General features: G+C 57.8%; 8 protein-coding genes and 1 non-coding gene across 9 annotated transcripts; 1 reads left to right on the forward strand and 8 right to left on the reverse strand.

Annotated features, from left to right (window-relative positions):
* Positions 1-364: 364 nt before the first annotated feature.
* On the reverse strand, positions 365-5,090 carry L226DRAFT_470374 (AAA-domain-containing protein; the record flags this gene model as incomplete). The annotated part of the gene is made up of 9 exons (XM_067676305.1): positions 365-1,831; positions 1,881-2,414; positions 2,472-2,836; positions 2,897-3,029; positions 3,088-3,542; positions 3,595-3,768; positions 3,822-3,893; positions 3,943-4,111; positions 4,164-5,090. The coding sequence occupies 9 exons, from the start codon at positions 5,088-5,090 to the stop codon at positions 365-367; spliced, it is 4,296 nt and encodes a 1,431-aa protein (XP_067530933.1).
* A 1,375-nt stretch (positions 5,091-6,465) lies between these two features.
* L226DRAFT_t241 lies at positions 6,466-6,547 on the reverse strand. Its single transcript has one exon. It is a non-coding gene; the product is annotated as a tRNA-Arg (tRNA).
* Positions 6,548-7,452: 905 nt separating this feature from the next.
* L226DRAFT_230742 (uncharacterized protein) lies at positions 7,453-8,750 on the reverse strand. The gene is made up of 6 exons (XM_067673088.1): positions 8,639-8,750; positions 8,460-8,576; positions 8,163-8,390; positions 7,971-8,102; positions 7,562-7,912; positions 7,453-7,503 (listed from the first exon to the last, which is right to left on the reverse strand). Exons 2-6 carry the CDS (start codon positions 8,510-8,512, stop codon positions 7,491-7,493), a joined length of 777 nt encoding a protein of 258 aa, XP_067530934.1. The 5' UTR covers positions 8,513-8,576; positions 8,639-8,750; the 3' UTR covers positions 7,453-7,490.
* Positions 8,751-9,251: 501 nt separating this feature from the next.
* On the reverse strand, positions 9,252-11,933 carry L226DRAFT_539008 (uncharacterized protein). The gene is made up of 5 exons (XM_067681608.1): positions 11,743-11,933; positions 11,397-11,671; positions 11,208-11,342; positions 11,011-11,154; positions 9,252-10,955 (listed from the first exon to the last, which is right to left on the reverse strand). The coding sequence occupies exons 2-5, from the start codon at positions 11,552-11,554 to the stop codon at positions 9,422-9,424; spliced, it is 1,971 nt and encodes a 656-aa protein (XP_067530935.1). The 5' UTR covers positions 11,555-11,671; positions 11,743-11,933; the 3' UTR covers positions 9,252-9,421.
* Positions 11,934-12,119: 186 nt separating this feature from the next.
* L226DRAFT_562885 (uncharacterized protein) lies at positions 12,120-13,146 on the reverse strand. Its single transcript, XM_067683527.1, has 2 exons — positions 13,091-13,146; positions 12,120-13,037 (listed from the first exon to the last, which is right to left on the reverse strand). Exons 1-2 carry the CDS (start codon positions 13,107-13,109, stop codon positions 12,367-12,369), a joined length of 690 nt encoding a protein of 229 aa, XP_067530936.1. The 5' UTR covers positions 13,110-13,146; the 3' UTR covers positions 12,120-12,366.
* A 709-nt stretch (positions 13,147-13,855) lies between these two features.
* Positions 13,856-15,238, reverse strand: L226DRAFT_562886 (uncharacterized protein; the record flags this gene model as incomplete). The annotated part of the gene is made up of 2 exons (XM_067683528.1): positions 13,856-15,119; positions 15,178-15,238. The coding sequence occupies 2 exons, from the start codon at positions 15,236-15,238 to the stop codon at positions 14,017-14,019; spliced, it is 1,164 nt and encodes a 387-aa protein (XP_067530937.1). The 3' UTR covers positions 13,856-14,016.
* Positions 15,239-15,613: 375 nt separating this feature from the next.
* L226DRAFT_539011 (alpha/beta-hydrolase) lies at positions 15,614-18,286 on the reverse strand. Its single transcript, XM_067681609.1, has 13 exons — positions 17,867-18,286; positions 17,693-17,796; positions 17,505-17,563; positions 17,362-17,416; positions 17,159-17,287; positions 16,995-17,096; positions 16,908-16,929; positions 16,775-16,846; positions 16,637-16,718; positions 16,081-16,583; positions 15,887-16,016; positions 15,797-15,818; positions 15,614-15,732 (listed from the first exon to the last, which is right to left on the reverse strand). Exons 1-13 carry the CDS (start codon positions 18,060-18,062, stop codon positions 15,682-15,684), a joined length of 1,527 nt encoding a protein of 508 aa, XP_067530938.1. The 5' UTR covers positions 18,063-18,286; the 3' UTR covers positions 15,614-15,681.
* A 970-nt stretch (positions 18,287-19,256) lies between these two features.
* L226DRAFT_493122 (uncharacterized protein) lies at positions 19,257-21,070 on the forward strand (the record flags this gene model as incomplete). The annotated part of the gene is made up of 3 exons (XM_067677419.1): positions 19,257-19,546; positions 19,605-20,536; positions 20,592-21,070. The coding sequence occupies 3 exons, from the start codon at positions 19,257-19,259 to the stop codon at positions 20,939-20,941; spliced, it is 1,572 nt and encodes a 523-aa protein (XP_067530939.1). The 3' UTR covers positions 20,942-21,070.
* Positions 21,065-26,625, reverse strand: L226DRAFT_230828 (uncharacterized protein). Its single transcript, XM_067673089.1, has 18 exons — positions 26,443-26,625; positions 26,168-26,392; positions 25,982-26,107; positions 25,809-25,923; positions 25,510-25,753; positions 25,351-25,456; positions 25,062-25,295; positions 24,894-25,007; positions 24,824-24,845; positions 23,870-24,769; positions 22,793-23,820; positions 22,645-22,734; positions 22,301-22,591; positions 22,196-22,246; positions 21,798-22,146; positions 21,609-21,748; positions 21,429-21,544; positions 21,065-21,359 (listed from the first exon to the last, which is right to left on the reverse strand). The coding sequence occupies exons 1-18, from the start codon at positions 26,560-26,562 to the stop codon at positions 21,164-21,166; spliced, it is 4,467 nt and encodes a 1,488-aa protein (XP_067530940.1). The 5' UTR covers positions 26,563-26,625; the 3' UTR covers positions 21,065-21,163.
* Positions 26,626-26,664: the final 39 nt, after the last annotated feature.

Below are 26,664 nucleotides of genomic sequence, written 5' to 3' on the forward strand. Positions count from 1 at the left end.
TAATCCATCGCGGGTGACAACATACCATTTTGCAACATTGCCATGCGAGTACTGACTGCAACGTATTCAGCTGTCCGAACGGATACAGATTGAGATATTCACATCTCAACTCACTGTGCATTTGTCTGGGGCTGCGCAACGCCGCAAACAGCCTATGAGTAACCGCATTCATTGCTTCAGTACTCAGTAGAAGTAAACGAGGCACTGGGGATGGGGGAATACACGAGCATCGATACTAGTAACAAGTAATAATCTACAGACCGGGAGCCAGACACAGACAGACAGAGGCACAAAGATTGCATGTCCGAACCCCAGGCAACCCCGGAAGGAAGCCCATAACGTATATTTATATCAATCCATCACATCACGGCGACCCCGCATCCACGTCATCCAGCGACACCTCCTCGACAAACTCTCTCGCCTCATCCTTGAGTTCGTGCACCAGACTAGTCCGATCCCACTCCGTCCGATGCCGCCACACGATGCCCAGGCACGTTGCGCGCAGCTGCTCGAGCTGCTCGACGTTCAGTGTGCCCGTCGCGTCGCGCAGGTACGTCTTCAGCTCCGCGAGCGTGTCCTCGTCGAGCACGAATGGCGGTGGGGGAGGCGTAGGCGACCGTTCGACCTCCATCGGCTGCTCAGTCTGTTGTGGCTGGGGCTGCTCCGCGCCTAGTGTGGGCACTTCACCTTCCTGGGTAGGCGCTTGCGAAGTCTCCATGGGCTGGTCGCCATCGCCGTCCAGGATGATTTGCGCGTTGGACGGGAGCCCGTCCGCGCCACTGTTGCCGTTTGCCGTAGGATGTTGAGGAGCTGGCTCAGATATTTGCATGGGAGGGAACTCGGCAGTGGTCGGCGAACTGAACGGGTTGTCAGGAGGGTCGGTCGGGATCTCCATCCTGGTATCTGTGTCTGCCGGGGAGGCAGGATTGAGCAAAGTAGGGTCAAAGCCACTTTTCCGGGCGGGTTCTTCAGCAGGAACAGGAGCGGGTTGTCCCTCCTCCTCCTGCTCCGCCACCGCCGCCGACGTAGACGCTTCCCCGTTCAGCATCGGGGAGCTAGGCGGCAGCTGCACGTCGTCGGCGAACCGGACGCTCATCGACCGGCCTCCAGTCGTCGGCGACTGCGGAGTCGCCTCCTCACCGTCCGTACGAGACTTCTTCGCCAGCCGCTCGCTGTTCTCGTCCTCAGACGGCGTCGTCTCCGCCCCGCTCGACCGCTGCCGCTTCAGCCTGCGCTCGAGGAGCACCGGGTCCGTAATCGATATCTCGAGCTGGTTCCCGTTATGTCTCGTGCTCCGCCTTGTGCCGGGTGCGTACGCGCCGTTCTGCTGCTGCGCGGCTGGCTGCCGCTCTTTCTCCTTCTCCTTTTCCTTGCGGAAGTCGTCCCGGCGCTTCCGCTCGCGCGCGGCCATGCGGTGGCACTCGAGCTTGAACTGCGGGTCGAACTCCTGGATGCTCACCTCGGCCGCGGTGAGCATCGCCTGCGCGCGGAAGAGCCGTTCCGGGTCCTCGTGCGCGCGCACCGAGGCGTTGTGGACGATCTTGCGGATATCGTCGATGAAGTCATCCGGGGTGAGGTACCGCCCCTTGTACAGCTCAACATTCATCCGCTCGAGGTCCATGTCCATCAGTGGGGGCTCTTGCATCATCTGGTCCTGCACCTGGTTGTCGATTGACAGGTCGATCACGTGCTCCGCGTGCGTCTCGTTCACGACCTCCATCGCGCCATTGGGCGTTGTCTGCATCTCGACCATCGAAGAGACGACCTCGACCTCGGCGGGTGGCGGAACGATCACAGGGGGAGGCGCGCTGAAGTCGTAGTTGTACTCCTCCTGAAGACCAGTCAGATTCGATTGCGATCGTAGATATAGGATAGCTTACAGCAGCACGCTTAGTGAAGCGCTTGAACTTGCGCTTCAGCTCGTTCAGGATGGGACCGAGGCGATACTTGAGCAGCGTGATGACCCGCTGATCGTTCTCCTCCTGCAACGCAAGCTCCGCAGCAGTAGGCTGGCGCGGCTCTAGAGGCGGGGCGATCGGAAGCTCTTCAAGCACACGCTTCTTCCGCTTGACGCCATCAGGGAACTCGTTCGGCGGGCGCCGTACGTCCTTCAACAGACCCTCGAAGAATGCCTCGCGTTGTGAGGAAGTAGGCGCAACAAGCCCCAGTCGGTTCTCGCGAATCGGTCCAAACCACTGCCGGACGTCTCGGGGAAGCTGGGTGAACGCGCCATCGACGACAGCGAGGAGTAGAACCGGATCCGTCGGGGCGAGCGTGTCGAGCATTGCACGCACTGTCGTCCGCGCCGTCTCCGTCACTGCAGCACACCACCCAACCAGTGATGGGATGTAGACGACCGACGGTTGATGCCGCTTGGCCTCCACGAACAGCTGCACGATCGCCGCCTCCGGCGTCTACACAAGTGAATCAGAAGCGCCCATAGCATCGCACGAGAACAGTAAGCAACGTACCCTTGTCGAATCGGACAGCAGAGACCCGAGATCAAGACTCTGGACATGGTACCCTTCGAGGAAGTGAAGCGCCCCGGCAGCGATGTATCCTTGCCCCATACCCACGGGACCGTGCAGGATAACCCTCGGCCTGTATATACGCAGGGATTCCATGGACTGCATCATGAGCTCACGCTCGAGTGCGCCCTCAGAGCTCTCGTCCTCCCACTCAGCCTCTTCGAGGGCAGTCCGCTTCTTGCTGACGGGCAGGACCTTGCTGATGATCTCCTTGAGTTTGTCGAGGGGCTCCTCCAAGAGAGCAAGGAGTTGGGTCGGGAGGGGAGACGCGGCTGATGAGACTGATCGAGCCGATGAGGGAACGAGCTCTGAGACGAAGTGGTGCGTCAGCTGGGTGGAAAGACAGTAGATCCAAGAAGTATACGCACTTTTTACCGAGATCATGAAGTCGCGCAACTCAACCTCAATCGTCTCAGGCTTGAGCAACAGGCGGTCGTTCGACTTGTAAATCTGGGGATACCGTCTCTGCACAGCATTGAGGGCAGCCTCCGTACACAGCGCCTGCGTCAACGCGTAAGAACGACCACACTCGTTCGTCAGAGGGAGGTGATCCACTCACCCTCAAGTCGGCACCACCGTACCCCTTCGTCAGCTTCGCCAACCCTTTGGCATTCTCCTCGCCCTTCTCGCTCTCCCAGCCCGCCCACTTCTTCGTCATAATGCGCAAGATCCTCTCTCGCGCGTCGAGGCCGGGAAGCGGGAAATAGAACTCGCGGTCGAACCGTCCCGGGCGACGCAGTGCAGGATCGATAGCATCAGGCCGGTTCGTCGCACCGATGACGACGACCTGCCCGCGCCCATCCATGCCGTCCATGAGTGCGAGCAGCGTCGAGACGATCGACGCATGGATCTGGTCCTGCTTAGACGAACGAACGGGCGCGAGACCATCGATCTCGTCGAAAAAAATGATGCTGGGTTGTTGGTTGCGAGCCTCTTCGAAGAGCAGGCGCAGTTGACGCTCGGCCTCGCCGACCCACTTCGAAAGACAGTCCGCGCCTTTACGCATGAAAAAGGCTAGAGGACGATGTGAGAGAGGAACTGGGAACGATGGATCAATCGCACTCACAGATACCCTTTCCATTCGAACGACAGCTCGCTGCCAACGCTCGCGCGAGGAGCGTCTTACCTGTACCCGGTGGTCCATGGAAGAGCACACCACGCGGAGGGGTGAGGTTGAAACGCTGGAAGACCTCGGGATACAACAGGGGCAGGAGGGTCATCTCCTTCAGCGAGTTGATGTCTGATGCGACACCGTCAATGCCTGACATGTTCTGCACAGGATGAGCCACTCACGATCGTCCAGGCCACCCACTTCATCGAAGGTGACGTTCTGGTTCACACCGAGGGGGTCGGCATCCGCAAGAGCTACACAAGCGTTAGTTACGTGTGGATGTAGGAGGGGACACGCACGCACCTGCGTCGCCAACCTTCCCTAAGTTGGATGGCGTCCCAGCAGCGGCGGCCAAGTCGCCCGGCAAGAACCCGCCAGCAGCACCGGCACCCCCGGCAAACACACCACCTCCAGCTCCAGCGCCGGCAAGACCAAAGGGTTTGCGAGGTGTTCGGGTGGCATAGTCGGAATCCTAATAGGATTGTTTGTAAGTTGCACAAGGGGCCGGGTACCCGAATACTCACCGAATCATCCCCTCCGCCGCCTCCCATCCATCGACTCAGCTCGGCACCAGTCGCACTCCAACCAGGGGCCTTGGGTCGATTCGAGCGATGTGATTTGTTTGCGCGCGGCTTCTGTGGAGGGGCACGCATCTCCTCGATAGGTGGGGGGATCGCATAGTTGATCTTCGCGCGCTGCCGCAACGCGTAGGGCTTGCCATCGTTGTCTGGCTCGGGATCTGCTTCGCCTTCCGCATCAGCCTCACCGTCGGCATCTGCATCGGGCTCAGGTTCGGGAGAGGTCACCGGGGCTTCGTCAATAGATCCGTCGCCATCGGCAGACCCGGAGGAGGGCTCGTCGACATAGCCGTCGTCCTCGTCCTCGTTGCGGGCACTAGAACGTGTGCGACGGGTCGAAAGGCGATTGCGCGTGGAGCGAGAGGAGGACACTTGAGGCTGCGAGCGGCCGTTGGAACGTCGCGTGCTGCGACCTCCGGCGTTGGCATGGCCGTTCGCGGCAGCCTTGCTCCTGTTGCGGGTGGGATACCTGCCGACCTTGGCTTCGCCATCCTCCTCGTCGCTGACGATGAATCCGTTGAGTTTGTTGGGGTGACCGCGGGTGCGGGTGCGGCGGAGAGCGTAACGTCCGATGGGCTCGGCCTCGTCGTCCTCGTCGTCCTCGTCGTGAACGACCTGTTTGCCTTTGCCCTTCGGCGAGATGACATCGAGGGGGTCGCCCTCGCTCTCAGACTCCTTGTATGACTTCTTGGCGATGCGTCTGCCCCGGGAGGTAGTGACGACTGCGTACTCGGGTTCCTCCTCCGGTTCCTCCTCGGGCTCCGGTTTAGTATCCTCCATGGACGCGTTACTCTCATGGTACTCGGAGCCAGAGGCGACGGGACTGACGGGAGACTGGTGCTGTCGTGCGCTGCCGCGAGTAGTAGGAGCCATAGCTGGAAGCTTGATGCGCAGACTGGTAGATGGAGAAGGAACAGGCTCGGGTGCGAGTGGCGGCAGAGACGGGGGAACAAGTAAAGGGTCGATATTAGAGTAGTCTTGGGGGTAGTCTTGGGGGTAGTTTTCGGGGTAGGGGAGATACTGGGAGTGAGGCTGGGGGTACTGGTCGGGATGAGGAAGAGGCAGATGGGGCTGCTGAGAATAAGAAGACTCCTGGGCCGATTGGGGAATGAAGGTTGTCGAAGGGAAGGTGAACTCGCCCGTGGCCGGAAAGTTGAAGGACGGATTCATCGACGAGTCGAGCGGTAATCTGTGTGCCCACCGCCTGGACACAGTCCCGTCGTCGTTGTCTGTGTTCTGTGCGCGTTGCGGAGGACAGAAGGGCGAACGAGCAGGAGAACGAGAAACAAGATGACCGTTTGTCCAGAGTTGATTAGGCGCGCGACAGCATATGTTTGCCCATGTTTGCGTCCAGTGGCTGTGACGGATCATCCTCCTCGAGTGCTCCGTTTCTGCCTCGAGAACGCGTCCCGTCCGCGACGATATGTCTGAACATGTTTTCCTCGATATATGCGGCGAACAATGCAGAAAATGAGACGCACCTCGTACCACAAAATCACATCCCTTCTGATGTGCTTATCGACCTCCAGCAATCGTTCTCACCCTGGTCTCCTCCTGCCCCTCCGACGCAAATTCTCCCATCTCGGAGGCACCATGAGTGAACATGTTTGCCTCAACATCGCCCAAGAACAGTCCAATACAAGACACCCACCTCGTGCCACAGAAATCGCATCCCGTCTGCATCCTTATCGAGCTCCAGCGTCGTTCTCACCCTCGTCTCCTCCTACCCCTCCAACGCGAATTCTCCCATCTCGGATGCATCATGGAAGATTGCTCGAGAATGTTGGGGGAAGTTTGTGCAAAAGTGACGATGCGAGAACTCGTCTCTTGCAGTGGTGAGGACGCCAGAGGGTATCCGCAAAGCAAGATAGGCTGTAGTGTATCTTCTGCAGTCCAGATGGATGTACGAAAGCAAAAACGGTTCCAAATCGTGCGCGACGATGTCCTCAACGCTCTGAAGGTTCCCGGCGTTTACCGGGCTCAGTCCCAGCCTCTCGCAAGGGGAACCATATATGGTAGTTGCTATTTCGAGGTGGTCTCTCACGAGAGAGAACACACGACTTGCATCCGCAGAAAAACTTGTTGGTGAAAGGGGTGTGATTTTCCGGCATGGGTTTAACTTCCTTTGTTTATACGGGCGCTTAGGCCACAAAAGAGTGAAAGTTTAACGTTCTCCGGGATTTTTCATCAACTTTCACTGCCCAGTTTTTCCGCGGATGTACGTCGTGGCATGAAAAAAAGTATTACACGACCAACCTGGGAGTCGAACCCAGAATCTTCAGCTGATTCCGAACCGGAAACTGACGCCTTAACCATTAGGCCAGCCGGCCGATATTGTTGAAGCTTTTTAATACTGAATCAGTGTGCATCTGTGCCCTCGGGTGTTGCCCATGGTCCTTCTCCAATCTTGAAGCTCAAAGTTGCAGTATTTCAGACGATACGATAAAATTGGTGAGTTCTCCTATAATCCGAACTGCGAAAAAACTTAGGTAACAATGTCCATAGTACGAATGTGGGTATCATTGCCCGGGGCGCTCTCTGACAGATACGCGCAATGAGAATCCTAGGAGAATATCCTGATTGCCCAATTTCTATGTGGTCCAGGACACGAACTGAAATACGCCCTCACCAGGCTTCGCCTGAAATCCCCTACCCCGTTTCCCCGGCTGCGCCTTCAAGGACGCCTTACCCCACGATCCCACAGCAGCACCATTGACACGAGGACAGTCCACCTCATGCACTTTCCTTTTGCTGTTCGTGATGTGGTCCGGCCGCCCCGCATGTCCGCAGTCAGTGCACACCAACTTGAGCCCGAGATGCACCGACTTGACATGCTTCGCCAAGTTTTTCTGGGGGTTCCCACACCCAAACCACTCGCAGAACTGCCGCTGCTTGATATCCGTCTCGAACATCTGGTGGATGTACGACCACACCTCCTCGGGAGGAAGCACGTCCGGGCCGGGGAGGCGCATGTTTCCCCAGATGCGCGGCCCGGTCTCGTTCCATTGCGCGATAAAACCTTCGGGAGGGAAGCGTTTGGCCTCCGTGTTGCTGTATGCGCGTTTCCTGCGCGGTGCCCCTGGGGGAACGGTGGCCCGACGCCCACTGCCAGTGGTGGATGCCCGTACGAATTGTGCAGTGTCGAGCTTCTTCCTCGTGTGGAAGTTCGTCTCCGCGAGCTGGTTCAAGGACTCTAAGGTGGCGGAAGACGAGGTCGCGGTCGCGTTGCCGGAGGAGCTTTGCGGAACGGCAAACGGGTTCGTGAGAACGGTTTCACTGGATTGGACTTCGCTGTGGTAGTATCAGCCATCGCTGTCAGCATTACAAGCGAATTCGTCACTCACTACGACTCCAGCTCAGGCCACTTGATGTTCTTACAGGCTCTCATAGCCTCCCTCCCACGGTCCGACCGGTAGAAAGGTCCAGGACGGAGATACACAGCAGACGTCTGGTCTCCTTTGACCTCTTGATACAGATGAGGCGGAGGGCCTGATGGAAAATTGGGCAACTGGGAGCGTATTTCGTTTGGTGGAGATAGCGAAATCTCCGCAGACAGGTTGCACTTCCGCATCCATCTCTCCATGTGCGGTGGATAGGTGCGCGGGCGGAACCCACCGAAAGCGCCAGTCAGGCTGCCGGGAGGCCGAGGAGGCTGGTTCGTCGTAGAGTACAGCCCTGCCAGGGGCATCTGTGAGCTACTGAGAGGACGTTAGCGCGCACTTGGGGCAGAGCGTGGAGCAGATGCAGACGTACTCAGGGAGCTGCGAGAATGCAGCCACTAGGGACGCGTCTTGTGGTTCTCCGCTCGCAGGGGGTACCGTCTTGGACTCTTCTACGCCTACGCTCTCTGCGTATGGAGGTTTGGTGTGGTTGTCTGCTTCGATGCTGAAAGACGAGAGAACATATTAGAATATCTATCGTCGCAAGGGGTTCGAGACGACGTACTCGTCGGAGCATATATCCATCCGATCCTCTTCATTCATGCTCTCCTGGTGTAGACCTTCGGTCTGCGAATGATTATCGGGGGCCCAAGTAGAAATGAGTGGCTCAGGATCTCCGTGGCCCTGCGCCAGCGCATGCTGGTCATCCCCCATACCTAGAACCTGATGGCAGGAAGCCAAGGGCTGCGATGCCTGGGACAAGCACCACTTCGATGCTGTCTCCGAGGCGGATCTGGAAGGATGAGCACGACATAGGACAATGAGAACGAGACCGTTTCGATCGAGTTGGTGGTTTTCTCACCTCATCAGCTGGCGAGCATCATAACTACTTGCTTCAAGTTGGTTCTGCATCATGTGGATCGTCGTCGTCGGTGGTCGACAGTAGTGCCGAAAGCAAGTACGGGCAGAGGCTCAGAGGCTGGCAAGAAACAGATCAAGTTGGGGCGCAAACGAGGACGGACCATGCGCATATATACATACCATACTGACCGACAATGTAACCGTGCAAAGCGTTGACGGCCACAGCATGGAGAGGTTCAAAGCGCCGCAGACCAAAGCGAGCGCCACCGTGACTATGTTTTGCTCGCCACACCATAGTGGTATCGGGCGGAGCATGTCGAGAGCCGGAAGCTTGGGCGTGCTTTTGGCTGCTGCGTACTATCAGAAAAGAGTAGCACAGCTGGACGCAACTACGCTGTGGCACCAGGTATTGTTGTTGTACATGTCGTGGTGAACTAGCGAATGTGTTCACCTGATAGTCCATCGAGTCAAATGAGTTAGTTCTCTGAGATATTAGAACGCACCGTGGTGACGTACTACCACAAGATTCACGTAAACGCCTCCCATGCCAAAGTTAGTTATTATGTCGTCTCTGCACTGGCAGGTCCTGCTTGCGTCTGGTTTTCGCGGCGCTCGAGGCAGTCCATATGTCTTGATATCTGGCCGTCGCGACAATACTAAAACAGCCAACCCTGTGGGGGTACCGGTAGATGCAAGCTAAGTTTAAGTCGGTCCAAGTTCAAGCAGAGAGCCCAAGCGCGACTCGCGACAAGTCGGAGACGCTGGTAGGTACCGATCACGTGCCCGAGGTCTAGACTGCTATAGACCGCCGGTAGGTGCTTCGGCGACCGCATAAATAACCAACATATCATGAGCATGAGTATGAACAGTACATGAGCACTAGATGACATGACAAGGAACAAAGACTTGTACGACAGCGCGAACCAGCTCGTGGGGAAACCGTGTATAACCAACCCGAAAGCCTCAGTCGTCCTCCGACTCGTATTCATCCTCCGGATACTGCAAGTCTCCCCCCTGTCCTTCCCCTCCCTGGTCCTCGTCAAGCTGGTCCTCCTCGAGCTCATCCTCCTCAAGCTCGTCTTCTTCGATATCCTCGCCGTCATCCTCCTCCCCGCCATCCTCCCCGCCGTCCTCGTCCTCGATCAGCTCGTCTTCCTCAGCCTGGGCGCCCTGGGCATGCACCGCGCCCTCGCCATGATTGGGGGGTTTGGGCGCGATCTTCACGAGCGTGCTCGATCCCGTGGTCGTGCCCGCGGTGGGGCTCGCAACAGGCCCGTCCTGGCGCTCAGGGCACCCACGCTTGTGCGTCGCCTTCCTGCGGTTATCCGCGCGCTTCCGGACGCCACAAAGCTTGCATATCAGCTTGAGGCCCAGGTGGACGGTCTCCACATGGCGCTTGAGCATCTTGTACCCGTCCTTGGACGCCTCGGTCGGCACGCACCCCTCCCAGCGGCAGTGGCCCATGCTCTTCAGGTCGAACCGCCGCCGGAGGTGGTCGTACACCTTGTCTGTCTGGACCTCGTCTGGGATGTCGTAGCCCTCCCAGCGCCGCGGGCGTTCCTCCTCCCAGATTGGGGTCCACCCCTCGGGCGGCCACTCCTCGCGCTTCTTGCGGTTGTAGCGCTTCGCGCGAACCTTCTTCGACTTGCCCCTCCCGCGTCCACGGCGGTGGTGGCCCGTGCCGTTGGCGTCGTGCCCCTCATTGAGCGGCTGGCTCAGGTCCTCCACTCGGGTGGCAGACGTCGAGGGCTGCGCGTTCCGTTGTGTCCTCGCGTACGGATGGTGCCGCACAGGCGCAGAGACCGAAGACAGCGTGACCTGACGAATGATGTGAGGCATGGGCTGGCCTGGTGGCGGCACAGCGCTGTTGACTGACATTGGGATGGGAGGAGGAGGGAAGCCGGTGTGGCGAGGCAGCTGCCCAACACCTGCAGAGACATACAAGGGCTCCATGGGCCAGTTTGGTGGGGGTGGTGGCGGAGGATGGATGTAAGGATTTGGCGGGGGCATAAGCCTGGGCATCACCTGAGTCTCATTGCGCTGAGGCTCCGCAGGGCGAGGTGGGCTGCCGGGTGGCGGATCGTACGGGAGGGGCGGAGGGCTCAAGGGTGGAGGTATGAACTCAGGTCGTGCAACCTCGGACCGCGAGACAGTGGGGAGACGTAGAGGAGAAACACTCGCGGTCGCGTTTGCACTAGTTGTTGCGTTCGCTGCAACGGGGCGTGCTGGCACAGGGACAGGTGGAGGACGGCTTTCCAGCTCCCGAGCAAGGGCGATCTGGCGCTGACGAACGACCATGAAACTCGATGTTGCCACCTTCGGTGGCGGCGCGCCTGCGATACGTGCGCACACGTTGCATGGTGGCCACGTGTGGCAAGGAATGTACGAGACAAGCGTGGCTTCTTGAGCAGTGCGTTCTGGGGCACGAACATCCTCTGATCGAGCATGCGGCGCACGACTGGATTCTCCGGCCGAAGGAACCCGAAGCGGACGATCGCTGGAGGAGGATCAGCCAATGCTCGAACAAAGGACAAAGAACGGGTGTGGCGCACCTTTCTGAGTCGACGTCCATGCCATCTCCGTGGAGAGGCGCGCCATCGCTTGAAGAAGTAGCTGGACCCGGCGTCTGGCCAGGTGATCCCACGGGGGTCGTTGCCGGGGATTCCGTTCCGACGCCACGGGCACTTCGAGTCGAGCTGGGAACCTTGAGTTAACCCCAGCACACGGCGGACAGTACCATGCAACATACCTTCCACGTCGCAGTCCATTTTGCTCAGATGCGGCTGCAACGCGGTTGTCGCTGTCGCTACCCGGGCCGTCGGAACCTGCGTCCCGACGACTAGCCACTGTGGTGGTTGCATGGTGGCGAGCCTCTTTGTGTGCACTGGTCATGCATGCATCAGTGTGAGCAGCTTAAAGGACAAGAGTTTAGACCTACGGAGTGATGAGTTGCCGCATCACAGAGTCCGAGTCCGAGTCTGACGGTGACGGGTTGGTCCGGGGTCCCGCCACAGCGAAGCCTTTGTTGACTTCTGAGGGCTCTTTGAGCAAAGCAACGTCTGATTTTCGCCCGTTAAGGGTGCTTTCGCCGGGCATGATGAAATAAGGGGTGGTTAGCAACGGGGGGACACGTCGTCGTCCTGGTGGTTAAGGACTGCGCTCTATATATTGCCTGGGTTCCGGATCACTCCGATGGGCCGATACGCACCCGAGCTGTCAAAAGTGACTGTTAGTATCAAAGCCAGGAGGGTGCAGAACGGCGAGATGCGTCAAACGCGTCATACACGTTGCCAGCGCAAAACGCAAAGCAGACGCAAGCCACTGGGCGTCTACTGTGGTTATCGATGTGTCACGCAAGAGCGTGTGGCAGCACACGGAAAGAGCACCGAAAGTGCTTCGGGCCAAAGAGCCAGGCTCGAATGAAGCCTTTTGGGCGGACGAAGGGAAGGGGAGAAGGAATCGGTCGGGACGGTGGTGTTGGTTTGTTGGAAAGAACGGGACGGTCACGTTGAGCCTAAGTATGTTTCCATATATGGTAAGTGTGGTAACAACCTTGCCGGTGCAACGAGGCGTCGGAGATAAAAACTTTTCGCGGCATCAGCGATAGGTGATGGCCACGGGCGGCCGAGGTTAAGGCGCACCTTCCACGGTGGGCGGCTGCGGACGGGAACAATGGCTTACAAGGTCGTCTTACACGACAAATCCACGCGTGTAGGAACAACGACGGCCCCTGGATATCGGTTAACACAAGGTCCGGAACGTACTACGGCAAATCCCGGGTCTAGACCGGCCCGCGCTCGGCGGTGCCAGACACACCCCGGCCGGGCCATCCGCCGGCCAACCACCCCAAACTCCGAACTGCGCCCTCGGCCGCCAGCATGGTTAGCATTCTCCGGCCCAGCGCCGGCTCAACCTCGCCGGCTCCGCTTGGCCGCCTTGCCCGTCGGACGGCCGCTTGTCTTCGTGCGCTTCTGCTTTGTCCGGTATGGTTTGTATTCCTCCTCGCTGCCAGTATCCGCGGACAATGAGCTTTCCCTTGCCGTGGGATCATCATCGTCGTAGACGGCGCTGTGGCGAACGGTCGAGGTCGACGCATTCTCCTCCCAGTCGGGGTCATCCGCAGCCGAGTCGACTTCGTCCGAAGTTGTAGACGACGCGTAGCCTTCAGAAGCGTAGCCGTCAGCTGCGGCATCGTCGGTCGCGATGTTGCTCGAACGCCTATGGCCGTTTGCTCGGTGTGCCTTCGGAGAACCCTCGCGATTTATCGATGTGCCGCGTGACGCGCCAACGGTGTGATCATCTGAATGCTGGGCGTTGTTGCGAGTGGATGTGGATGCGGCGGTGGCATCGATACTAGGATATGTGCCTCTGTCCACGCCGGCCACAGACGGCGGATGCGACCCACTCGGGGTGCCATGCCGTGTACCAGGACCGCGCCCTTGTTCAGCCAACTTCTGCTGACAGCTGCGGCAGGCCCACGGAGGAAGATCGCATGCGACCCACTCTATGCCACCTGCTGCTGCAGGACTGATTGCGCGCTCAGTTCGCGAAGAGCTGCGGTACTCCGTTTGCGCCGCTGCTGTGGCGGCGTGAGTCTACCGCAAGTGAAATGATAATCAGGATGCCGCTCACCTTTGCCACTGTTACTCATCGTGTGGGTGTTCTGGTTCGTCGCGAGGAGAAGGTCGGGCTGCGAGTGATGTGGACGACACACCACCCGCAGAATCTGCTCTTATACATAGCTGAGGAGCTTTGACTCCGGAACATGCCAGCGGCATGGCACCAAAGCACTGACTATAGTGCACAGCCCGGCGATGTGACAATCGCCCACAATGACGGATCTTGCCCGTGCGGGGCTCGGTTGCATCACACTCATAAGTGGGCCCCACCTGCATTAGCGTGTGCCTCGCGAGGCTACGCATGACAGAGTCTATGCTTGTAATGTGACAAGAGCGAAGAGGGCGTGCTGCAGGGTACGAAGCCATTGAAAGCTGCGCTATCCTGTGTGCAGACCAATCAGTATGTGTGCGCGAATGCTTGAACCTTCCATGACAGCCGTAACGCACCCGTATTGTCCCCAACTCGAAGTAGTCTATCTTATGCCAACGGCTGGCATGGTACCGCTGTGGTTTGGAATGCAGTTGTCATGACGAACCTTACAATGCCGGGTGGTGCATATTGGTACGGCGGCCCGACGGCGGTCCGGCGTACTCCGGCTTTCGCGCCGTTGAGACTGGCCCACGTGACTGCACACTGGGGTGTGGCGAAAGAAGACCACCTCCGGACTCGTTCAATGCTCCACGACCCAACCTGCTCTGTATCACAATATTGTTACTTCTCCGTTGACGTTGAGCTTCAATAATGCAGCTCAGTCAAGTTCGGCCGGGTATCACATCAGGCCGCTGCCATTCAGTAATATTACTACTCCACTGCCACATTGCAGCAGATTGAACGATAGAACTTATGAATGTATACTATGATTGTTCATGGTATCCTTCGAATAATTCCGACTATCTCTGTCGCAACATTGAATACACCACGCAGCGCAAGGGTGTGCCCTACGTGCGGCGTTGTCGCTTAGTGTTCGTCTTGCCTCCCTTCCCCCTCGTCCTTTTCTTCGTCACCCCGTAGTCATTATCATCGCTGCTGGCACTGTAGGACTCCTCAAAATGGCCATCATCATGCTCACTTGCCACAGCCTTGAGCCTACGACTCCGGCGTGGCAACGCAGGGATCGAGACCGCCTCCTGCCCAGGTCTGGCGCCCCGTGGCGGGTTCTTCCTGCGAGGCATGTCGACGGGCCGCGAACGGTCTACAGGAGTGCGTAGCCATATCTGTGCATTCGCATCGGGGAGGTACTCGCCGTCGCTGGCGGTCTCTCGGTCGGAGAGAGGACCGTCGATGTACAACTGGTCGAAGTCGACCTCCGACTCCTCGGAGTCGGCTGGAGTCGGACCCTGCGCTTCCGAGGTGCCCGTCGTGGCGTCGTCATCCTCTCCTCCATATAGCGATGTCAGATCCGTCAGGATAGACAAAACGTCGTCGTCCTGGTCAAGGCGAGGGAGGGGTGGGTTAGGCTCAGACTCGGAGGGATGTGGCGCCACTTCCGGCGACACAGGGATCGTTGGGTGGGAGACCTGCCAAAGCCCCCCAAAGTTCCTAGTAGCCTTCCGTGGTGGATTCCACCGGGTCCTGCCAGGACTATCGTCCACTCCATCCACATCTTCGTACACATCGTACACATCGTCCACATCATCATCCACTGTGTCGTCCGCGGACATATCACTGCAAGTGTCCTCTTCGGAGGACTGAGATCCGGGGAGGTACTCGCCATCGCTAGCGGTCTCGTGCTCCGAGATCGTTCCATTGATGTATTCTTTGTCCCAGTCATACTCCTCCGATGCGGCCGAATGCGAATGGACATGGGCGACGACGCCCATGATGTCATCATCCTCGGCGCCCTCTATATCTGACAATGTCACCGTCGGGTCCGAGAGGGTCGATTCGGGGTCATTCTTGTTAACGGGAGGGAAGAACTCGGGCTGTGGCAGAAACGTGTCTTCTGGCGGCGCGCCAGCATGGACGGGGTATTGGTAGACTGACGCGAGCTCTTGCACCATGGGAGTCCTCCCATCAATCATAGGTGCCGACCAATCTGATACTATATAAGAGAGTTTTGTTAGTCTAGGTGTGTCGCGCCACTATGCGAAGGAGCGTACCTTGCGAACTGCCATCATTTGCATTTTCAGGATCACTATTCGGTTGTATGATCTGAGACATTCAGAGGTTCGGGGTAGTGTGGCGAGAGTTATAAGTAGGGGAAAGAAGTTGAAGACCTGGGCGTAAGTAGCTGTTACGCGAGCTTCTTATATGCTGCCCATAGGATGCGTACGCCTCCCTATGTGCGGCGCAAGTTGAAGTATTGCTGCCTGTGTTGACAACGCTGCTATTGTACAGAAAGCACTTTTTCAACGCGATAAAAAAAGCCATCACCACCAGCGAGCGCATGAGGCAGGTTGCGTAGCGACCATGGAGAGTACGAGGAGGCGAGGAGGCGAAACGATGTGCTTGCAGGTTTGAGAGTGGTCGTCGTGGTCGGTGCTGTGGCGTTCTCAAGTGGGCCGGCCTTGCGCTGGTTCAACTTCAGGTACTACTGCCAGCAAACGAGCAGTCATCCATTGTTTTCTTGCATTTCGAGAGCTACAAGCGTGCTACTGTAGTCTCTACGGGTTTTCCCTGAATCCCATGAGGAACTCCATGATCTGGAACGCAGCCTGTCAAGCGGGACGCCTCGTCAGTTCACCTCAGTTCTGCTCGATGACACAACCCTGGACGTACCCTGGGAGAAAACTGGGGCACCCTGCAGCGTCAAACACAAACGTCAGTAACGCATGCATGGAGGAGTGAATGGAGGAAGGTATCACGCACATGTGTCCGCTGAGCGCGACCTCGAAGTAGGTCAAGCCGCGCTCGGTGTGCGTCTGTCCGAGAGCGCCCATCCCGTCGACGACGAAGCTGTCGTTCTGGATGGGAGTCTGGAAGCCCTGCAAGCCGTTCCCTGCATGTACACAGACAGGATCAGCTTTTCGACCACCTTCCCTGATTATGTTCGAACAACGTACACGTCATGTTCTGGATCACGATCCGCGTGCCCTCGGAGATGAGGATGAAGTCCGCCAGGCCGTGCACGATGACCGAGCGCTGGCTCTTCTCGATCGCGTTCGGGAGGACGGTGAACGAGGGCGGGAGCGACCTGTCCCCGCGCGGGAACACGTTGATGTCCGAGCACTCGGCCCATGTCGTGTCGTTGGGCGCGTGGATCGCCGCCTTGACCTCTGGGCGGTCAAAGTAGATCGGAGACTGCGTTTGGAAGAACGAGCCCGGGAAGCCGAGGACGTCCCAGAGGATCGGCCAGGTGTCGAAGATGCGGTAGATGTTGAACGCCGGGTTCACGGTGAGCGCGGCGTCGAAGATCATGTCCCAGACGTCGCACCCGCGGTCGGCTTCTGTGCTCTTGCCGGGCAGGGGGAGAAGGCCCTTGGGCGGGAAGGTGACGTGCTTCTCCATGTAGTCGGCGTAGTTGCACTTCGCGGCGATGGCGTCGAGCTCGGTCATGAATGTCTGGCTGCGGGGAGGTGAATATTGATGGTGGTGGATGGAGGCCATGTGGAAACTCACTTGAAGGAGAACACGTGCTCATACTTGTGCACGAAGTTCACTGCGGGGATCTGTTCCTGGACGACATCCCAGCCAAGGACAGCTAGAGGAAACGATGTCAGGTAGGGACCGGGAAGGTCTGCACGCCAAGGCACGCACGGTCGGCAACAAAGAAGCCAGTAAGGTTCAGGTTGAGCGCTCCGGGGTGTTCGTAGATGTAGTTCGCGAGGTCTGTGCACGCAGCCGGCTGTCAACTCCGTCTAAGCGCGATGCAAGCAACAAGCGCACTCACACGGCACGTACATCCCCGCGTACTGGAAGGTGGTTCATGAGGTAAGCGTCAACTCTGCCCACTAGGCTGTGAAGATTGGGGACGCACGCTCTCGCCTGACAGGTACAGCTTCTTGCCTTGGAGCTCAGAGAAGACGTCAAGGAACTGTTGCAAAAAGCCCACAATCTGCGCAGCAACGTCGTTCTCATCCTGAGTCATAGTACGAGCTCGTCAGATGAGCCGTCTCAGCGTCGGACCCGGCAGATACGCACCGTGGCGTTCGGTTTGCCCTGGGAGAAACCGGTGCCAACGGGTTGTTCGAGATAGATGATACTCGACAAGTTGGTCCAGCTGAACTCGTTTTGCGTCGGGTGAGCCTGCCCGTACGACCACTGGAAGGGCTGTGCACGAGGGAGAGCGGATGTCAGCGCTACGCTCAATTCATTGAATTCGTCGGCCAGTCGCGCCTACTTACCCCATTCTCCTGGAGAAGACCCTCAAGCGAGGAGCACCCAGGGCCGCCGTTGGTCCTGTAAGATAACGCACAGCGTGTCAGCTGATCGTTCAAATGCCGTCCCGGAGTCGCGCCGCGCAGCCGCAGCGGACATGGTAACGTACCAAAAGATGAGGTCGTCCAGGCTGCCTTGCGGACCCGGTGGGAAGAACCAGAAGAAGAGCTGGAGATGCCGAGCGCCATACGAAACGCGGTGGCATTAAGGTGGATCGCGGGTGGTCGTGGGCAGTCAGCTTCCGCTCTTGGCGCAATCCGCATGCAGGCGGTGAGCATTGTATGGAGCTCGACTCACCTTCCGGGTCTCGTTGGCAGCACTGCTGATAGGGAGAAGTCCGGACCAGCTGGGCCCGATGTCCCAATCAACGTCGGGGATGGTCGTGCCGTCGACGTAGAATTCTGCAGAGATCGCGTGCACATAATTGAGTCACGATGTTCCAGAGCTGAAATGGGAACGAAAACCACACACCGGAGGCACGGGGGTTGGTGAATGTGATGTTCTTCACTCCTGTACCGGCGGCAGCAGCGCGAGGAAGGTTCGCGCGTATGCGTGCCACGGCCTCAACTTGCTTTGCGTGCAGCTCGGCTTTCGACATCATCCGCGCGCCCACGGAGACGGCGGCAAGGAGAGGGAGGAGGGTGCGAACGACCGTACCAAACATCATCGCGGCGTAGCGAGTGTCGGTAGTAAGCAGAGGGCAGGGTGCGTCCGGGGGAGGCGAGGTGCTCCATGGATGAACTGCTGGCTTATGTACAGTCGGACGAGAAGCACGATCGGGAAGATGGAACGCTGGAAGGCGGAGGAAGGCGCGGTCGCCATGTGGCGGACATCATGGACGATGGTGATGTCCTCTGGGAAAGCAGTGGGAATGTAACCGACGTCCTCCGCTTATCGGGCTATTTTGAGACCTCGGAGTGTTGGAACTTGGAACTTGGCGAGCAGAGCGCGTCACTGCGGAGACCATACGTGGTTTGTCATTTCCCAAGTACGACGCGGCGCAAAGGTTTGATGCATGAGTCGACCCCAGGGGGCGACTCTAACGTTTCACCGCGATAGGTGATAGGTTTAGAATCTGTCTCCGAGTAGACTCACCGCGGACGCGGACGGAGCGGGCACTGAACTTCACCGATGTATGATGGGGGAGGGTGCATATGGCCAACAACGAGCGGGAAGGTTGCCGATCCATCATCCCGACGGCATTTCATCAAACGTAACAAGTTTCGCATTCGTGGAGGTGAGAGCAACGTCGTTCATTGGACAAATACGTAGACTACACAGTGACTACGACAAGGACAACAAGATTCAATCCGAACGCGTAGCAACAGTTTGCGCAAAAACGTACCTCGACAACGCGACCGACCTTTGTCCAGCCGATCCCGGAAAAGGATGAGATGTGCGCCCTTCTTAGTGCTCAATCGTCCACGGGGTACCAACACGAAGTTCGAACGTCCAAGCGTGGAGAGGGCGCCGTTAATCTTCCACATCACGAGTAAAGGAGACGAAGGCACGGAGAGCCATGTCCCTAGGCATGAGCGAGTGGGTTTGTTTCAGAAGCCCGATGCTGGTAATAAGGCTGAGTTGTCAGACATGATGACCGGCCATGGCTTGGAGGGGATGCATTGAATTGTCGGGGAAAAGGTGAGCGTGAGCGTGAGCGTCGAGGACGAAGAGGAGGAGAGAGAATTTATGACAATACGCGAGTGCACCGGCCCTAAAGTTGGTCATGTGATCATACGCGTTCCTAGAGCGCGTGCGGGCCGCTGGAACTCTGTTTCAACCACTACCAGACCACTGCGCCTGCCAGGTCGTCCGACCAACTCTTCTCGTCTGCTTGACATCGACGAACATCTTCTGCACGATGGTCTTGAGGCCTACTACGTCCCCGCCACAGGCGCGAACACCGCCTGCCAAACCACCACTCGCACCCACACCTACAATCACCAAACCCATCGCCCTGCAACCACCCAAACCCTTCCAGGTCTACAACGAAAATGCTGAACAAGAAAGCTTACAGCAGACTGGCTTCTTGGAAAAGCTGAAGGTACCCACTGTGGTCCTTGAAACTCCCTCAATATCCCACAGAATGGCCGCAGCACTCTCGCTCTCGCTGCTTGCCCACACGTTATTCCTCAAGAACCAAGTACCCTTGTACGTCTCGTTGTTAAACCCCATTTGTACACTCTTGAACCGATTCTGTCTGCCATAGCCCCATCGCGCAGCTCTCCCGCATGCCGGGCGGCAAGTCTAACCCAAAAGTCGCGAAGAAGCGCGATGAACTCATTGAGACCTTCGACACCCTCGCCTCCCACCTCCAAACCACCTTTGTCGCACTCTCAACCGCGTATGCACGCTGCAAGTCTGCCAGCTCGCAGTCTCATAGTTCGTCTTTCTCCACATGTGAGAACGACGACCCCGAAGGTGAGCGGTGCCACGTTGCCACTGCTGTGGAAGAAGGACGTCGCGGTACCGCGCACCTGATGTTTGTGCTTGGAACGAGCGTAGGCGCCGCTCGCGCACGCATCCTCTTGACGATTGATGGGCTGGAAGTTAAGGTGTGGGGTGCTCGTGCGAGCGTACCGTCCGCAGACGACGCCGCGTCTGAATCCGAAGGGGACAGCAGCCAAGAAGAAGAAGATAGCGACGAAGACTCAGCGGAGGAGGACAGCGGGCCAGAGTGCAGTGAAGAGGGTTCAGATGCAGAGGACAGCGTCAGCGAAAGTGAAGAGGAAGAGGAGGATGTAGTTGCAGATACAGACGAGGGAAGCGATTCCGACTCGGGACCACCGTCGTCGCGCTCGCCCTCCCCAGAGTCGCCTCCGACGCGTTCACTCGCGCCCTCGCCCGAATCTCTGCCTTCGCCTCCAATCATCCCCACGCCGCTACCAGTCCAGCAGACCTTCACCTTTTCTGTTCCCCCATCTCGTCCTGCTGCAGCTTCCGAGAACCGACCCCCGACCCCTTCCGCCATTGCTGCACCACCACCACCACCACCACCCCGCGCTTCCCGCGGAGTGACCCCTACCCCCGAGCTGTCCTACGCCGAGGAGCAGCAAGCCCTCCGTGCAGCCGAGCGGTTGCTCTCTCGCACGCTCATGAACGCATGGGTCAACGGCGAGGGCGATATGTCCAGCGAGCTTGGTACGTCTCGGCTCCTCTCTTCCCTCCTTCAGGCGAAACTGACTTGCTCTCGCAGCTCCGACGCAGACACAGATCTACCTGCGCGCTCCCCGGCGGTTCGTTCATTCTGCCTGGGCTGCGCGCCAGAACCTCACGCGCTCACTTGACGGCGTGCTTGACGCGTTCCTCGAGGACGCGGGAGCCGTCCCTGTCCCTACGGGCGCGAAGAAGGCGAAGAGCAGGGGCGTGCGCACTGAGGGCGCGTGGATTGGGTGTCGTGGCGGGTCGGCGTTCGTGAGCAAGGCGGCGGCGGGACGAGTGGAGGACGGCGAGGGTGAAGGTGAGGAGGACGCGGACGAGGACGAGGAAGATGAGGAGATTTGGTGGGTTTGGCAGGGCAAGATTGTTGGATTCGCGGACTGGTGAGGTTCGTAATGGTCGGACGATGCATACATGGACTGTCGTGGACAGTGACATTGCATTAGCACATATATACCACTTGCATCCACATGTACTACAGCAGATTCGGAGACTACACAAACATATGTTCCAGACAAAGAGACAGCGACAAGAAGCGAGATCAGCGAAATAACATCCCAATGTCCAGTATCCGAGATGAGTTCACGAAGAGAGCGACAACGCGCGGGGTTACAGCTTGACAGAAACGAGTGTCGCCGGCATCTTCTTCGACAGCATGCTGCGGTCGTGCGTCTCCACCGCCGCAGAGAGCTCCCGACAGATCTCCTGGTTAACCTTGATCCAGTCCTCCGTCTCATGAATGACGTTCCTTCCCACCGTAGCGTACTCGGCCTCCAGGTCGACGAGGGCGTTGAAGTGCACGACGCTGTATAAGTGAAGCGCAACCAAGTGTCAGAGGTGAGTCTGAAGGGAACAATGCAGGTGAAGCACACACCTCTCGGCACGGATGACGTGTAGATCGTCCGCAGCGCGACGCAGGAGCTCGTCCCTACCTGCACGGACGTCTTCGCGCAGGCCTTCAAATCTGTTCTTGACGCTCTGCACTACGACCTGGGGCAACGATGAGGATGGAGGTCAGAGTAAACTTTGGGGCTACCGAGAGCCCCCGACAGACCTCGTGCAGATCGTCAAGAACCTCGATGATACGCTGCATGCATGGATCCTCGTGGTATACTGGACGCTCATCCTGCGGGGCGACTTCCTTTTCCTTTCCTTGTTTGCGGCGGGCGGCCTGCCTCTTGGAGAAGGGCAGACCTTGAGAAGGAGTCAGCTGTCTGTAACAGTGGCCAATGCAGAGACTCACTCGGCTTTCCGACCTGGGACGCCACAGAACATTGGGCATACCCATGATCTTCCTCATTTGCCACCTCGTTGGCCGATCGCAAGGACTCCGAAACAAACCGAACGGTTGGATGGACCGAAGGTCTCAGCGGCAGCTCGGGCAGGTACTGTTGCGCATGGACCACGTCCGGCTCTTCGACAGCATGCCCCACGTCTGCAGTCTGTACAGCGAGCCGAGGAGATCGCCTCCTTGGTTCTTCCGGTGCCACCTTGAGGTTGGTTCGGCGTTTCGGAGCCTTGAGAGGAGAGTCGAAGGTCAAGTCGATACACTCAACCTCGCGCTTGATTACGATGGGCGAAGGTTTGCTGATCTGGCGATACAAGGTGAGGAACGGGAATAGAAAGGCGCTAGCGACTTACGATTGGAGGAGCAATCTCGGGCGCGTCTGATATGTCCTTGCGGGGCTTGGGCTGCAGAGGACCGATCAGTCAGCTGCGTACATATGCGCGGATCTAGTGACCTACCTTTATGATTGACTGCGGAGTGGTTGCTTTGATCCCTGCCTCAAGCTTAGACGCGCTCGTAGGTGCCTTGTGAACGACAACAGGAGATGAAGGTTGCACCAGGGTTATGTCTGCCTCGGGACCAGGGCTAGCATCGGCAGGGTCATTGTCGGCCGTTACGTCAGGAATGTCCGCGACGAAGTCATCCATGGTAGGTGGGTTGTCGAGGGTCTTCTCAGCGAGGACGTCCCAAGGAGCCTTGCTTGACGTCTTTGTCACACTACCGACGCCTTCCGGCTCCGCGATACGAGCCTGCAGGTGTGTAATTAACGACAGTTCAGATGTAAGCTAATACTAGTACGCACAACAACAGCAGGCTCCAATTTCTGCTTGTACTTGGAGTACGCAGCGTTCGGAACTATATCTGACTTGGGTGGCGAAGTGTCAACAAAGAGCTGCCAGTCCGACGCTGCCGTGAGCGACTACCGAGAAATAACATACGTGAGGACTCACAGGCAGTTCCGAGCCAGCTTCCATCGGCTTCGGAACGTCCTCCGTCTTGCCGTGCGCGACGTCGTCCTTGAGGGTTTGCTCTTCCTCCCCCTTCTTATCTTGTACGCGTTTCTCAGCGGCGGCGGCAGCTCGAGCAGATGTTCGAACGGAACGAGCAGAAGAGCCTTCTTTGGCCTCTGCTTGCTTCACGTTCTCCTTGGCCTTGTCTTTAGCGCACACCCTGCGCGGTCGAGGAGGACCACGAGGGGCAGCCGTCGCAGTAGACTTGACCAATTCACCAACTTGGGGTGCGGTGTTCTGGACGATCTTGTCCTTCTGCACCTCCTCCGCGACAATAGTCTGCTCCGTGTTCGTAGTCTTCTCCGACTTCTCAGGTTTGACGACCTTGTCCGTATTCGCTGCCTTCTCTGCCTTGGGCTTGGTTGTCTTCTCCGTTTTGTCCACCTTGATCGTTGCGTCAGAGTTCTTGGTCTTGGTCACTCTTGCGGGCTTCGCCGTCTTCTCCGCCTCTGCAGCCTTAGCCTCCGCAGCCTTCGTCTTCACCTTCCGCGGTGGAGTTGACCTCACAGAAGCAGTAGCAGCACGAGGGGGGCTAGGCAGAGCATCGTAGTCGACGAAGCGCGACTTCGGCCCAGCGTCCGAGCCATCTGCAGGAGAAGAGGTACGGCCCCTCTTCGCACGGTACTGCTTGCGCGCACGCATAGCAGGCCGGAGAACCTGAGACTCAGCGTCGCTAGGAAGTTTCGGCTTGACGTCCTCCTGTTCGCTCGGGGTCGGAGGGGTTGGCGTTGTACGCGCGCGCTTCGCAGGCCTAGTATGTTCGGTGTCGTTTGCAACGGGAGGAACGTTCTCGTCCGTCTCGACGTCCGCGAGTGCTTTCCTCTTCGCTGGCTTGCTGGTGTGGACCGTCGCACTTGCGGGTTGGCCCTTCTTGGCAGCCTTGACGGCACTGGCGGGTTCGTCCTTCTTGCGCAGAGCTGCCTTTACAGATCGCTTTGCGCCGGGTGTGGGCGAGCTTGACGGAGGGACTGTGAACAAGTCAGTACGAGGTGCCATGATGTGGTGGGAGATACACACTAAGATCGTATAAAGGGTCCTCCACCTTCGACGTGGCAGGCTTTGTAGCCCGAGTGTTCCGCGCAGGGGGTCCGCGAGGAGGCGAAGAGTCTAGCAGAGCATCATCCGGAGCAGCTGGAGGAGCAGGCGGTTTCTTGACGAGAGCACTCTTGAGAACGCTCTTAGGGACAACGACCGGAGAAGATAGCGCAGCGTTGAAATTCGGAGCAGGGATGACATCAGAGAAGCGCAGGACCTTCGCGCTACCAGACTGTAGACCAAGACCTGAAGCAGCCACGAGTGTGTTGCGATCTTGCTGGGAGGGCGGCGTTGCTGGTGGCACAAGAGGAACAGGAAGCGAAGCGTCAGGATGTTCCTCGAGGGGGTCGTCAGCAGTCGGTTCGCGCAGGAGAGTTCTGTTGGCGGGCCGAGGCCGCGACTTGGCGGGCGGTGCGGGAGGCGAGTCGTCGTCAGAGTCCAGGATGATCTTGCCAACTCGACCGCGCCCAAAGCGACCAACGTCTTTAGCAGCTGAGACCGGCTCGAAAGATAGACGTCCTCGGACAAGCTTAGCGGAAGCAGAAGTACTGGTACGCCTGAGTAATTTCGATGTAGGGGTAGGACTATCAGAATCGGTAGAAATATCAGAGAGGTCGTCCACATCTCCGCCCAAGCCAGCATCGCGGACAAGTTGACTTCCTGTCCGAGCTAGGGCTGTTGATTTCAGTGTCGAAGACGGCTTGCTGAGCTGATTGCCGGTCTTGAGGACTTCGGGCTTGCTGGCTTCTGCAACTTGACGAACATCTTGCATCCCAACAGCGAAAGGATTGATCAGTTGCGAGCTGACTTCTATGGCTGCGACAAATTCATCAAAGTCTCCGGCGGATTGGATATCGTCGCTTGGGTCGTCCGTCCTGTAAACTTTTCAATTGATCAGATACTGCGCACACATGCCGAACGATAGAGCCAACGCACACTGAGACACGTTCTCTATCCTCTGCAGACCTGTCAGTATCCCTGTTAGAAAGTGATGAGATATACGCACTTCGCTTTGGCTTGGCTCGACCAGTCGACCAGCACTATCAATCTCGAGGGTGGCGGGCTCGAACGCCAATGACAACTTGGGTCTCGGTTCCGACATAGGCAAGACAAGTTGGCTCTGCGAGTAGCATGAGACTAGTGCTGGCGGTGGAAGACGGAAGGTTACACGTACCAAACCTCTACTACCGAGCACTTGAGACAATCTTTGTGCCTGCTCGGTCCTCACCACAAACGTTGCCTTGAGCTGTCGGTCTTCGTCGCTGCTCTTCAGTTCGAGGAGTTCTTTTCCTAGCCTGGGAGCCATGCTCAGATCAAGTGTGACCCGCATTCGGCCCTCGCCCACGCGGTCGAGGCGAATCCGCTCGAGGCTTGTGTATGCGATTTCTAGGGATTCGTATTGATCATCCTGGAGGTGATGCTGATGAGACGCGGTATCAGCCCCATTGGAATTATGGACATACCCCAAGCAACACGTTGGCTAGAAAAGTCTTGTCGTCCGCATATAGGCGGTCGGAAGGATAAGTTTCATCGCCTACAATCAGTTCGTTGACGGGGAGTGGCTGAGGGCTATGTGCAATCTTCGATCAACTTAGTGCAGCCAGGAAGAGAAGTGCACTCACTAAGAGATGTTTCCTCTCGCGAACGCATCCAAGACCTTGACCGCTGTCTCTTCCCAATCGCTTGAGGGGACGTTTTCGAGAAGTTGCGACACAGAGTCCGCTATGCCCCCAGCCTCAGGAGGCACGGTGCTCTTGAACACGGACTGTATGAACGTGGTTCGCTTGACACGGCCAGATGCTGAGTTGTTTGTCGAAGGCAGGGCGCGAGCGAACAGGTTGAGTAAACCCTCCAAGGCCAGGTAGTCTAACAGGATATATTGGATTTGGGTGGACATGCACTGAGTATATGTGTGACTTACCTTTCGTCCTCCAGATGCATGATCCGAGTCGCTCTCCGCCTAAGACCTTGGGATCTCTCAAGATGTTCTGGTTGCCTTGGTGCGACGCGGAGGCGTCGATCAAGATATTGTAGGCCTGTTAAATGGCGCATATAATCAACTCTTCGGTGTTTCTTAAAGATGTCCATACGTACCGTGCAGCGTAGGTCAACACCGGTCTTCGGGGCAGTAAGGGAGAAGCAGACGTCGCACAATATGGAGAACAATGTTTTCCCAACGGCATCCTTGGTAGCCCTATTATCGTGTGCATCTAGGAAATCCTACCCATGTCCAAGACTCATGAAACTCGTCCGGATCGCTCACTCGAAGTTACCACTCACCAGAACACCAGATAGCAGCGCATATAGCACCGACTCCCACAGTTCCTTCTGATCCGACTGTCCACCGCCTATAGCGGACAATATGCGATTGTGATAGACCGATTCGAAGATGGCTGCTGCTAGTCGCAACGCCGGTACGGGCACTGCAGCGTATAGTACGCCGAGTGAGTGACGGAGGAAGGTCGCGAGTTTCTCGCTCAGTTGCTGGGATATACTGGAGAGTTTCTGAGGCGCAACGTTCAGTATATGCACTCTTACCGAGACCGCATACTGACCAGCAAGACGAGATGCGTTGAAACATGCCCCGAGGTGTCCGTGAGACGCTTTCTCTCGCGCGCCTTGCATTTGGCGATTGCAGTGTTGACAGCGTTGAGTGCGTCCTGCAGATCGTCCATGTCTTCACCGAGCGAGTGTTGAAGACGGGCGAGACGGGCGCAACAGGGACGGTGGTGGTCAGGAGGAGAGCGCGTCGCGGCGCCATCGACGCGCATGGCGCG

Source organism: Lentinus tigrinus, assembly GCF_003813185.1.
Source record: "Lentinus tigrinus ALCF2SS1-7 unplaced genomic scaffold L226scaffold_38, whole genome shotgun sequence".
Classification (NCBI taxonomy): Eukaryota; Fungi; Basidiomycota; class Agaricomycetes; order Polyporales; family Polyporaceae; genus Lentinus; species Lentinus tigrinus.